The following is a 12,199-nucleotide window of genomic DNA, read 5'->3' on the forward strand; positions in this document are numbered from 1 at the left end:
CTCCGTCTCGACTTGCTTCATTTCCTTCTTCTGAACTTCTGAGCATGTTTGTGTCCGGCAAACGGCGACGACGACGGACGGTGACGAGCTGTGAGGCTGTGTTTGTTTCTTCTCTTCTCCCGCAAGCCTGCAACTAAAACACGTTGCAAGCGAAATTAAAACTGGTGGCGTCGCAACGCTTAAACCCAACTGTGGGCTGTAGATGAAAAAGAGCTATGTAATAAACTAATATTTATATTTCTAATAGAACAAGACACATGTAACTAAGACAAAAGTGTCAACAAACGACATGATCTGACATAAGCAATATATTTATTTATTTATTTATTTATTTATTTATTTATTCCAAGAACTTAAGACATCTGTCTTTTCTGTTCACGCCATAAATGTGTACTGTTTGTAAGTACTTTAGTTTTTTGAGCCATTTACATTATTTTGCTTGATTAATTCTCCAAATCTTGAGTAATAAAAAAAACATGGTAAACACACTGAAATTTGTATCTGTTGTGTTTATCAAATATTTATGATTTTTTCAATAAAATTTTTGAGGTTCCTTTTCCAAAAAAATTAGTCAGTTTTCTTTTTCTGTTAAATGGTACTTTAAAGCTATTTACTGTACCTTAAAGGAAATCCTAAGAAGCTTAGTACATAAGAGCACAGAGGCATCAATTTGTTAGTTTTACTGACAGGCATTTAGATACAAAAGTATTGAAAAATTGCTATTTTTTTCTAAAACATAAACTAAAATTTTAATCAAATGTTCAAAATCATGAATTTTAGAAAATTACCTATCGTTCAATGACAAAATAAACTTTTTGAATCATTATTTTTTCAAAAAATATTCAAAAATGGATTTTTTTTATTGTAAATGCCGAGGATTTTACTACATGGAATTTGATTCGGTACTGATGGAAAAAAGAAGAAGGGAACCATCAATAAAATAATAAATTTTGGTTTACAGTTATACACAAGAATTCTGGAGTTTTTTTTTTTTTTTGATATGGTCCAAAAAACCATATTTTCAGTTTTTGCTGCGCTTTCAAAAACACCCAAAAATCAAAAACTGATAAATTTGGTTTATTGGACCTTTTCCAAAAAACTCCATAATTGGACACTTTTTTAAATAACAGAATACATTATGAAGAATCCTATTATCCATTATTATCAAATTTAAAACAAGCTTGAATTTTTGTTGACGTAGTGAAATTCCAATCAAAATTAATTCAAAATACAATGGCAAATGAATATGAGTAAAAACTTATAACACCATTTATTATGTTTTATGTTTCATTGAAGCTTGAAATTTGGCTTTAAATTTAATTTTTCAACCGAGTACTTGAATCTTAAACACCTGCAATAAACGAATTAACTTAACAAAAAATAAAAGCAAAATATTTATCACACAACGAAGCAAAATCGTAAACCAAAATTTTGTTGAAAGTGTTTTGCCCATCGGCTCTGGTTGATATCGAGGATCTGGAAAAAGAGCATAACAAAGAGAAAGCAAAAAATATCAGAATATCCTTTATACATTATTACAGATATTTTGCAGGCTAAAAATATGAAATCAAATATTCTACAGTTTTTTTTTTTGCAAAATTTTGAATAGAAGAGGGAAACAAAAACATAAAAAATACAGTAGCCTCATTCTTATTAGAAAAGTCTATTTTTTCCAAAGTTCAAAAACATTTTATAAAAAAATATAAAAATGCAAATTTATTAATTTGATTCAGCTTTTTTACTGTTAAAAACTAACTTAATCCACCTATGTGGTTGATGCCTTCCTCACTTTTTACCAATAATGGGTATATGAGTGGTTTCATCATTTTTTTTAGATCCAGAAAAAAAGAACACAATGTATAACTTATGTGGTCATAACTCGAGACAGGGTTGCCAGATCTTCAATGTTTTGGACTCTTTGGAAAAGCCTTTCAATTACCTAACCAACGATGGGTCGAATGATGGATCCGGACATAGTTTACATACATTTAAGTGAGATCCGGTTTCAAAAAAGTACATAAATATCACTTAAGTGGTCATAACTCGAGGCAGGGTTGTCAGATCTTCAATGTTTTGGACTCATTGGAAAGGCCTTTCAATTACCTTACCAACTCGAGACAGGGTTGCCAGATCTTCAATGTTTTGGACTCTTTGGAAAAGCCTTTCAATTACCTAACCAACGATGGGTCGGATGATGGATCCGGACATTGTTTACATACATTTAAGTGAGATCCGGTTTCAAAAAAGTACATCAATATCACTTAAGTGGTCATAATTCGAGACAGGGTTGCCAGATCTTCAATGTTTTGTACTCATTGGAAAGGCCTTTCAATTACCTAACCAACGATGGGTCGGATGATGGATCCGGACATTGTTTACATACATTTAAGTGAGATCCGGTTTCAAAAAAGTACATAAATATCACTTAAGTGGTCATAATTCGAGACAGGGTTGCCAGATCTTCAATGTTTTGTACTCATTGGAAAGGCCTTTCAATTACCTTACCAACGATGTGTCGGATGATGGATCCGGACATCGTTTACATACATTTAAGTGAGATCCGGCTTCAAAAAAGTACATAAATATCACTTAAGTGGTCATAACTCAAGACAGGGTTGCCAGATTTTCAATGTCTTGGACTCATTGGAAAGGCCTTTCAATTACCTAATCAACGATGGGTCGGATGATGGATCCGGACATCGTTTACATGCATATAATTGAGATCCGGGTGTTTGTGACAACACATTTTTATGCATAACTTTTGAACTACTTATCGAAACTTCAAACAATTCAATAGCGATGTATGGGACCCTAAACCAAGTCGAATGCAACTGGTTCGATCAAAATCGGTTCAGCCAGTGCTGAGAAAACTCAGTGAGAATTTTGGTCACATACATACATACACACACACATACACACACACAGACATTTGTTCAGTTTTCGATTCTGAGTAGATATGTATTCATGAAGGTGGGTCTAGGAGCTTTTAATAGAAAGTTCATTTTTAGAGCAGGATTATAGCCTTACCTCAGTGAGGAAGGCAAAATATGTAGATAAGTTGTTATTCGAAATAATATGATCAATTTTATTTTAATTATGTGTATTGGATTGTATTGTAATTGGATGAAAATTAAAATTTTTAAAATTATAATATTTATTAACTTTTCAGGATAAACATTATAGAACTACCATGAATCTAGTTTATATAGCAAATATTATTTTAGACATTTTTTAAATGGATTTCTACATATTTCAAACAATCCTGAAATGCGGAGGAAAAATAAAATTCACTACAAATCCATCATTTTAATATTTTAGAAAAAAAACGTTACTTATTCCACCCTTAGGTGGTTGCCGCTTTCCTCGCATTTAAAGGGTGCTATCCTAAATGCAAATAGTGCGTAAATAACACTTAAGTGCTTATAACTTTTGATAGGGTTGTCAGATCTTCAATGTTTTGGACATGTTAGAAAGGTCTTTTGAATACCCATACTACGATAGGTCGCATGAGAGATCCGGACAACATTTTCATCAAAATATCTGAGATCCGGCCTCCAAAAACTGCTTAAATAACTCTGCAGTGCTTATAACTTTTGATAGGGTTGTCAGATCTTCAATGTCTTGGATGCGTTGGAAAGGTCTCTTAAATACCTTTCTGAAAATGTCTTACAAAAACCACCCTTTTTACAATCTTCCGGATTTTTGTTAAAATCGTTTTTTAGCATAACTTTTGAAGTACTTAACTAAACTGCATAATTTTTAATAGCGACTTATGGGACCCCAAGACGGATCAAATGACGCCAAAACGGACAAAATCGGTTCTGCCAATGTTGAGATAATCGAGTGACAATTTTTTGATCAACATCTCACCACACACACACATTTGCTCAGAATTTGATTCGATAGGTTCGATAGGTGAGTCGATAGGTATACATGAAGGTGGGTCTAGGAGGTCTAATTGAGAAATTCATTTTTCGAGTGATTTTATAGCCTTTCCTCAGTAACGTGAGGAAGTCAAAAAACCAATACGAGTTACTTGAAAGGACACATGGGGTGAATTGTACAGCTGTTATATTCATGTTTAAAGACAGTATTTTAAAGTGCTCTAAAAACCAATGTCCCTATACAAACTATAGTCTTGATTCAACCCATTTGAAAGAACTGATAAGGCAATTGAAATTCCATATTTATTCGTTTTGATTGAATTTATATTGACATTATTATTGTAAATTTTTTACGGTCTGGCGGTCTTTCATTAAGAAAACTCTTTTGTGCAAAATTAAAAATTTACAATAATAATGTCAATATAAATTCAATCAAAACGAATAAATATGAAATTTCAATTGCCTACAATTTTTTTAAAGAGATTCCCCATACTTGCATGGTGAAAGAACATTTTCTCTATCTGCAAAAAAATCATGAAGGCAACAATTTAAATTTTGCATTTTCTGCAAATTTGCTGCTACTACACTCAGAGGATATACTTTATTGTTAAACATTTGTTGTTTTTTTCATAATTTGATTCTGGTTCACATCGAAGAGCTGCCATTCTGACACATAAATAGCATTAGTATTTTTCTTTGTATTTGCATAAATAGTTTTCAAAATTCACAACATTCACTGGTTCGGCGTGGTTGCCTTGTCCGTGGAGTCGGAGCTCTCCGAGTTGGGACTTTTTTCTGCCACCTAGAAGTAGAACATAATTAGTTCAATTCAGTTAAATCTCAGAGATCAACGAATTACATGCAAACTGCTCGAGAGCAACTTCTCGATCGATTCCACGTCGAGATTTTCGTCCATGGCGGAGATCTTCTTCAGTGCCGTGGACACAATGCTCAAATCACCGCGCAGCTCGCTGACCAGGGCCGTTATCTTCTTGGCGTTACTCAGCACCTCCACCGTTTGCGTGTACGGATTGTACCGCACTCCGAACGGTCGCTGGATGTTCTCGGCAAAGGATCTGGAAGGGACATTGGTCTTGTAGGAAATTTGCAGAGAACACCCCAACTAAGATAACCTCATCTTCTCTTTGGCCTCTTCGAAGGAATCCGTGTAGTAGTAGGCGTTCTGATAAGCCGTAATGATGCACTCCTCGCTGCAGGTGACCTCCGGATCGAACCGTTTGATCTTATCCGTGGCGGTGATGGCGTGGTTAAGTTCGGCCACAGAGGAAAGCAGTCCGGCACCGAATACCTTGAACGATCCATCCTCCTGACGGCACAGCCCAAACTCGACCGTGAAGAAGTATAGCTGGAATGGTGAAGTTTAATTGAGTTTTTTTTGTTGTTGTTACAAATGGAATATCCTCACCGTGGCCAGCTTATCGATGTCCTCGTCGGTTGCTCCAAGCGATGCCAGTCCAATCTCCTGGGAAAATTGGGCAAAACTCTGATTGGCCAGCAGTGGCATGTGCCCAAGCAGCTCGTGACAGCAATCGCTGGAAATACAAAATTTCAAATTGTAACCACGAAGGAATTATAATTTGAAATTTTAATTTACGGTTCCGGAGTGTAGAACGGGTCCGACGAGTGCCGGATGTACTGGGTGCAGTGGAACACCCGGAATGCTAGGCCGGACAGGAAGTCGCGGGGCGAGAGATAACCGGCCACTGGACGGATCTGGAACCCGGTTTTGCGCTTTAGGAATACGTTGATGTCTTGCAGTTGGGGCAGGTTATCTTCACGGTAACCGCAGTACTTGACCAACTCGGGCCAGTTTTCCATGTACTCCGGGACGGCATGCAACAGATAGAGCTTGTGCAGTTCACGAAAAACCGTTCCCCTGAAAGTGAAGAAAGCGCACGAAGATGCCACACGAAATTGAATTAGCTTGTTTTGAATATGCTCTCGTTAGGGCAAAGATTGAGATTGCCTTCTCAATATCGGTTCGGGAAGACGAAATTCAATTTACCACGTCTTGATCTCTTCCGGTGTGTACTGAACCCTCGGGATGGGATTGCCACTGCAAGAGTTGAATAAAGTTTAATTGAATCCTTTCATCAGCTGCTGAACCTCGAAGACACCTACTGCTTGTACGAGTTAGCTATCGCTGCAAATTGCTCTCTTCTTTTGCGATAAACCGGATCTTTGAACCCCGGGTGGTCGGCATCCAGCTCACTGCCGTACATCAGAACGTTCTGGGCCCGATCCAGATCGGAAATCTTCCTCGGGAACCAGTGCATCTCACCAAAATCTAAACAATTAAATCAAACCTTAATTCATTCACCAAACCATCCCAAACCCTCCCAAAAATTACCAAAACTTCCACACGCGGACAGGGGCGTCTGCGGGGGCCCATCGCTCTCCATCGGGGCGGCATAGCTTACGGACTGGACCTCCCGTTTCAACATCCGCAGAACCTGCTCCAGCTTGTTGGCATCGCACTCGATGTCCACCAGCACGTCCGCTTCCTCGCACAGTTCACCGCTCTTGTTCAACTCCACGTGCAGCACGTTGATGCCCAGCTCCTGGAAGACCTGGAGAGCGCGGGCCAGTCCACCGACCTGGTTCTTCAGAGTGAAAATGATGGACGTTTTGTCACCGCGGTGGTCGTTGCCGTTGCTGCAGTCGGCCGATTTGCCCTGAAGGGATTTCGGATTTTTTACAGACTAATCACGAGAAAAATTGTGGTTTATAAGCATTTGAAGCATTCTACATTAAAAAAAAAAACAACGTAAAACAAAATAATAAGAATTCTAAATCATGCAAAATAAAATTGAATCATGCAACATAAGATTTGATCAAAAATTTGTCAGAAATCTATTTTAGAACAAAATTGATCTTCTAAAAATAGAGAAAGCAAAAATCAAATTTTGATTTAATTTGTTTTAAATAAATTTGCCAATGTTAAAAAAAAATCTGTGTCATTCTCGGCTTTGTTTTTGATTTCCATTTTCTTTATTTTAAGTCAAAATCAGGGTAAGTAAAATTTTATTGCAAGAATGATTTATGTTTTGGAAAAGTGAGACAGAGTCTACGTTTCAACAAATCAATTTTTATTATGTTGATGAAACTTTTTTCATTAATTTCCTATGTCAAATGAAACCATATTGCATCATCAGAATTTTCAATGCAAATCTTTATACAAATTCACATTTTTTTTTGAAGAATATGTTTTTTTGCAAGAAATTGTAAATTTAAAAAAAGGAATGCAAAATCAAATAACATACAGTATGTAAAAAACGTATTTACACCCCTTGGGCACTATGCACATTTTGTTGTTTCATCAATACCTGGGCAAAAAGTAAGTTTGATCCACGAGAACAAAAATTACGAAATTCCATACATTTTTGGCAGGTTGCTCAAACGAAACCATAACAACGTTTTTGCTAAGGTATTTAAAAACGTGGGTTTTATAGAAAACCTAGATGTATGGGTGATTCCACATAGGTTGACTTGTGAATTGTGGACCGGTTCGAATGCCGGCGGATTTTCCGACGACGTAATTCCGGGTTGGTACGAAATTCCAACGAAAAATCTATTCTATCGATACAAAGACCCCTAAAACGGTGTTATACCCACTTCAAAATGTTTATTTATCATTTCTATGGTAATACATTGACATTTTGTTAATTTGAAAGTTTGCAAAAATAAGTTTAGATAAGTTTTATATAGAATTTTCAGAGTTATATAAACTTTTATACTTAGTAATTAGTAAACTTTATATTCAGTTTTATTATAAGTATTATAAGTCAAGGATGCCTATTTCGAGTTGGGAGCCTGGATTTATGGTGATTTGTCAACAATTAACATTATTTATGTTAGTTTTTCGAAAGGTGTACAAACTTTTTTGGCACCTTTTTTATTTTTGTAATAGTATTTGTTATATAACTTTTTACAGAATCATCTTTTCATGAGCTTTTTGTAAAAAATGCTCGGCATGAGTTTCTGAACAAAACGTAGTACTAGGTTTCTGTCATAATTTTAATTGTTTACATTTTTCATCACAAAATGTGTATAGTGCCCAAGGGGTGTAAATACTTTTTTTACATACTGTATTTGAAAAGCTGAGTAATTTTCTAATACAAATTTTCAACATTGTTGAACGGACAATTCATTGCTCAAATTCAGCTTTTTCATGTTTTTAAAATGGGGCTTTCTCAGTGTCCTTTTATTTGCTCAATAACACTATATTTAATTTGAAATATTTGCAAAACCATCTTTTAAAAAAAATATTTTCCTGTTACCAAATTTAGCACCATCCTTAACTCTGGCGCTTTAATTGTAGTTTATGCAGCAACTTGCAAAAAGAAGTTTTTTAGCATGAGTAGTACATTTATCCAACGAGGTTCAAAAGATAAATGAAAAAAATAACATTTTTTGCATTTCAGAAAAACACCCAATGACTAAAATTATAAGTCAAATGTTCATGTATCTTGTCAATAAATCGTTTGAATAATACAAATAATGAAAAGTATTACTTTTCAAAACAAGTGCTGAAAATTTCCACTTTTCAGCACCCATTTCAGTGCTGAAAAGTAGAACTTTTAGTATTTTTTTTGAATAGTGTTGCTATTCGATTCTGTTATTTTTGGTACAGAAAAGTAGGCTATTTCGTCGTTCGTAAGTAGTTTCACGACGGAATTGCAAAATGTATTTTTTAGTATCCTTACATCTTAAATTTCGATGATAAAAAATACGCTTCTTTTTAAATTCAGCTCTTAGGCCGGTGCAAATATTTTCCAAAGTTTTTTTCTCCCTGATTTTTCGGGCTCTTTTTGAAACGGGGAGAAACAAAACTTAAAAAAAAGTTTAACATCAGCCATATCGAAAAAAAACTGCAACAAATATAATCGTACAAAGAAAATCCTTTTGAAATTAATTTTTGATGGAAATTAAAACAAATAGGCAAATGTGAATATTTTTTTTTTCAATTTCAACCGATCAAATCTTTAAAATAACATACCAAGTTTCAAGCAAAATTAGCTATCGGGAAATTTGAATAAACCCGGAAATTTTTTAGTTCACATTTTATCAACAACTTAACATTTGTACAAAATTTCACAAAATAATGATATTTTAATCAATTTCATTGTTTAAGTTATCATCATCAAACAGAACAGCGCAAAGCTACGATATTTTGTAAACAGTAACAGGATTCCTTCGAATCGAGATCGATTAGAATAGTCACACAAAACTTGAAGTTAATCAAACAAACAACTCGCTACTAAATAGCATTACGTTTGATGAAAAGCTAAGAATATTAAAAGAAAAAACTTTCGGGGATTTTTTTTTTCAAAAATATGGCATTTCATTAGCTTTAAGAGTCTTCAAACACTAGCACAAATGTATAGAAACGTCTTCATTAACAAAAGATTTTGCATCTTTTTAAAACTTACACGAGATTTTATACCTTATTTTAGAAAAAAAACTTTACTATTTATTTTAAACGCCGTTATTTGAAATTTTTTAAATCCAGGTAATTAAATGATATTTTTTTAACTTGATAAAAAAAATTGTTTTCATCAGTCTAAAGTCGAAGGTGTTGATGGCTGTTAAGTTCTTTGAAAAAAAAATCTAGACATGTAGCTGTTAACTTCAACGAACCTATTTTTTAACATGGAAAAAATAACCAATACAAAAATTCAGATCCAGATTCAAAATTAATAAATCATAATAATACTGCAACTGATAAACCTTTGAGAAACATTGTTCAGAAATATAATATCTTTACCAAAAATATTTAAAAATTGGCATTTGCGCGACAGACACGATGCATTATGAGAAAGTTGAAGAACTTTGAACTGAAAAATATAATTCAATGAATTTTGAACGATAAATTTTAATTTCTACTGGCAATACATTTAACGCGGTTTATAATCATGATTTATTTATGAAAAAATAAACACTTGAAACAAATGCTTTGTTAAATTCTTGAATGAAAGGCTTTTATTTTTTCAATAACCACAGTATGTAATTTCATTTGAAAATTCCAAAAATCCTCTTTTTTTATCAAATTTTAATAATAATGAGAGATTGAAATAAAGTTCCAAATAACTTGGGTATTTTTATTTCACTATGTATTACCCTAAATTTTTTGTTATGAAATTTTAAGATGTTTTTCATTATTTCAAGTCGTAAACACACTTAACAATTGTAGCAGCAAACAATGCACATCAAGAGTGTTTAACCATAGATATTTACGGCAAACTCCTTCCGTTTGTGCAGCGGACTTCCCTCCTTGACGGTCCACTCCTGCTCCCCGCTGTGGTACAGCCATAATCCGAGTAATCCTTTGCCAGACCCACTCATCACTTTTGTTGTTCACTTATTTTTGGAAAATTTAAAATTTCCCCGTCACAAATATCCACTCCAGCAGCCACTTCACTTTAAATCTCTTCCCTCGCACAACAGCAGTCACCACAAAGTAGCAAGCAACCAACCCGATTTTTGGCTTCTGGGCACGAGAACCGATCGGCGAACCGACGCCAGCAACAAGTGCGAATCAACTGTTGCGTGCGGGTAGAATTTTCCGGCCTTTTATACCTTTCCGGTTTTCTGGGTCGTCAGCACTTACTTAAGGAGATGATGCTGCCGCTATGTATCCTTTTCTCGGTTTGGTTCTACTCATCGGCACATCCCACCGACGAACGCGACCCATATTCACTTTTTGGGATGGGAAACTTTGGGAAAGGTTTGGGAAATTCGGTCAAAATAAACTCTAAAACTTAAAAACTAAAAACTAAAAACTAAAAACTAAAAACTAAAAACTAAAAACTAAAAACTAAAAACTAAAAACTAAAAACTAAAAACTAAAAACTAAAAACTAAAAACTAAAAACTAAAAACTAAAAACTAAAAACTAAAAACTAAAAACTAAAAACTAAAAACTAAAAACTAAAAACTAAAAACTAAAAACTAAAAACTAAAAACTAAAAACTAAAAACTAAAAACTAAAAACTAAAAACTAAAAACTAAAAACTAAAAACTAAAAACTAAAAACTAAAAACTAAAAACTAAAAACTAAAAACTAAAAACTAAAAACTAAAAACTAAAAACTAAAAACTAAAAACTAAAAACTAAAAACTAAAAACTAAAAACTAAAAACTAAAAACTAAAAACTAAAAACTAAAAACTAAAAACTAAAAACTAAAAACTAAAAACTAAAAACTAAAAACTAAAAACTAAAAACTAAAAACTAAAAACTAAAAACTAAAAACTAAAAACTAAAAACTAAAACTAAAAACTAAAAACTAAAAACTAAAAACTAAAAACTAAAAACTAAAAACTAAAAACTAAAAACTAAAAACTAAAAACTAAAAACTAAAAACTAAAAACTAAAAACTAAAAACTAAAAACTAAAAACTAAAAACTAAAAACTAAAAACTAAAAACTAAAAACTAAAAACTAAAAACTAAAAACTAAAAACTAAAAACTAAAAACTAAAAACTAAAAACTAAAAACTAAAAACTAAAAACTAAAAACTAAAAACTAAAAACTAAAAACTAAAAACTAAAAACTAAAAACTAAAAACTAAAAACTAAAAACTAAAAACTAAAACTAAAAACTAAAAACTAAAAACTAAAACTAAAAACTAAAAACTAAAAACTAAAAACTAAAAACTAAAAACTAAAAACTAAAACTAAAAACTAAAAACTAAAAACTAAAACTAAAAACTAAAAACTAAAAACTAAAAACTAAAAACTAAAAACTAAAAACTAAAAACTAAAAACTAAAAACTAAAAACTAAAAACTAAAAACTAAAAACTAAAAACTAAAAACTAAAAACTAAAAACTAAAAACTAAAAACTAAAAACTAAAAACTAAAAACTAAAAACTTAAAACTTAAAACTAAAAACTAAAAACTAAAAACTAAAAACTAAAAACTAAAAACTAAAAACTAAAAACTAAAAACTTAAAACTAGAAAATCATATTGTAGAACAAATAATTCAAATTATTTCTGTTTTATTTTTTATTGTCAAATATTTTGAGTTTAAATACTAATAAAATAACGATTTTATAATCCACAAAGCTGCAACTGGAATGGGAAAGTTCTTCGAAGTTGGAGAAAACCCGAGCCCGGGTGCAAAATCTCTACCAGCATCATCAGCAAACCGAGACGCTCGTTGGGTGGGAACTGGAGTAAAAGCAAACCAGCAAGTTGTGGGGTTGTGGGAGGGAGTAGGGCAGTGAAAAGAGTGTCCTTTTCGAAAGGAGAAAACGATTTGTAGCAAAACCCGCATCTTGACGACGCCTGAATT

At 32.9% G+C, this 12,199-nt stretch overlaps 1 protein-coding gene across 2 annotated transcripts; it reads right to left on the reverse strand.

The window, feature by feature from the left end:
• Positions 1-4,431: 4,431 nt before the first annotated feature.
• On the reverse strand, positions 4,432-10,449 carry LOC6054018 (tryptophan 5-hydroxylase 1). Of its 2 annotated transcripts, none has more exons than XM_038265799.1 (9): positions 10,143-10,449; positions 6,256-6,580; positions 6,027-6,192; positions 5,911-5,961; positions 5,500-5,781; positions 5,311-5,437; positions 5,018-5,250; positions 4,744-4,960; positions 4,432-4,686 (listed from the first exon to the last, which is right to left on the reverse strand). In XM_038265799.1, exons 1-9 carry the CDS (start codon positions 10,248-10,250, stop codon positions 4,618-4,620), a joined length of 1,578 nt encoding a protein of 525 aa, XP_038121727.1. In that variant the 5' UTR covers positions 10,251-10,449; the 3' UTR covers positions 4,432-4,617. The 2 variants fall into 2 exon arrangements, with proteins under 2 accessions (XP_038121727.1, XP_038121726.1); XM_038265798.1 differs by having other exon boundaries at positions 6,256-6,607.
• Positions 10,450-12,199: the final 1,750 nt, after the last annotated feature.

Source organism: Culex quinquefasciatus, chromosome 3, assembly GCF_015732765.1.
Source record: "Culex quinquefasciatus strain JHB chromosome 3, VPISU_Cqui_1.0_pri_paternal, whole genome shotgun sequence".
NCBI lineage: Eukaryota > Metazoa > Arthropoda > Insecta > Diptera > Culicidae > Culex > Culex quinquefasciatus.

Bases quoted from the DNA above. Each gene is read 5' to 3' on its own strand.
- LOC6054018 (XM_038265798.1), bottom strand. From the start codon at position 10,250: ATGAGTGGGTCTGGCAAAGGATTACTCGGATTATGGCTGTACCACAGC. The intron at 5,438-5,499 runs GTAAATTAAAAT...TTGTATTTCCAG, and splicing joins CCGTTCTACACTCCGGAACC to CGATTGCTGTCACGAGCTGC. The intron at 5,251-5,310 runs GTGAGGATATTC...TCACCATTCCAG, and splicing joins ACATCGATAAGCTGGCCACG to CTATACTTCTTCACGGTCGA.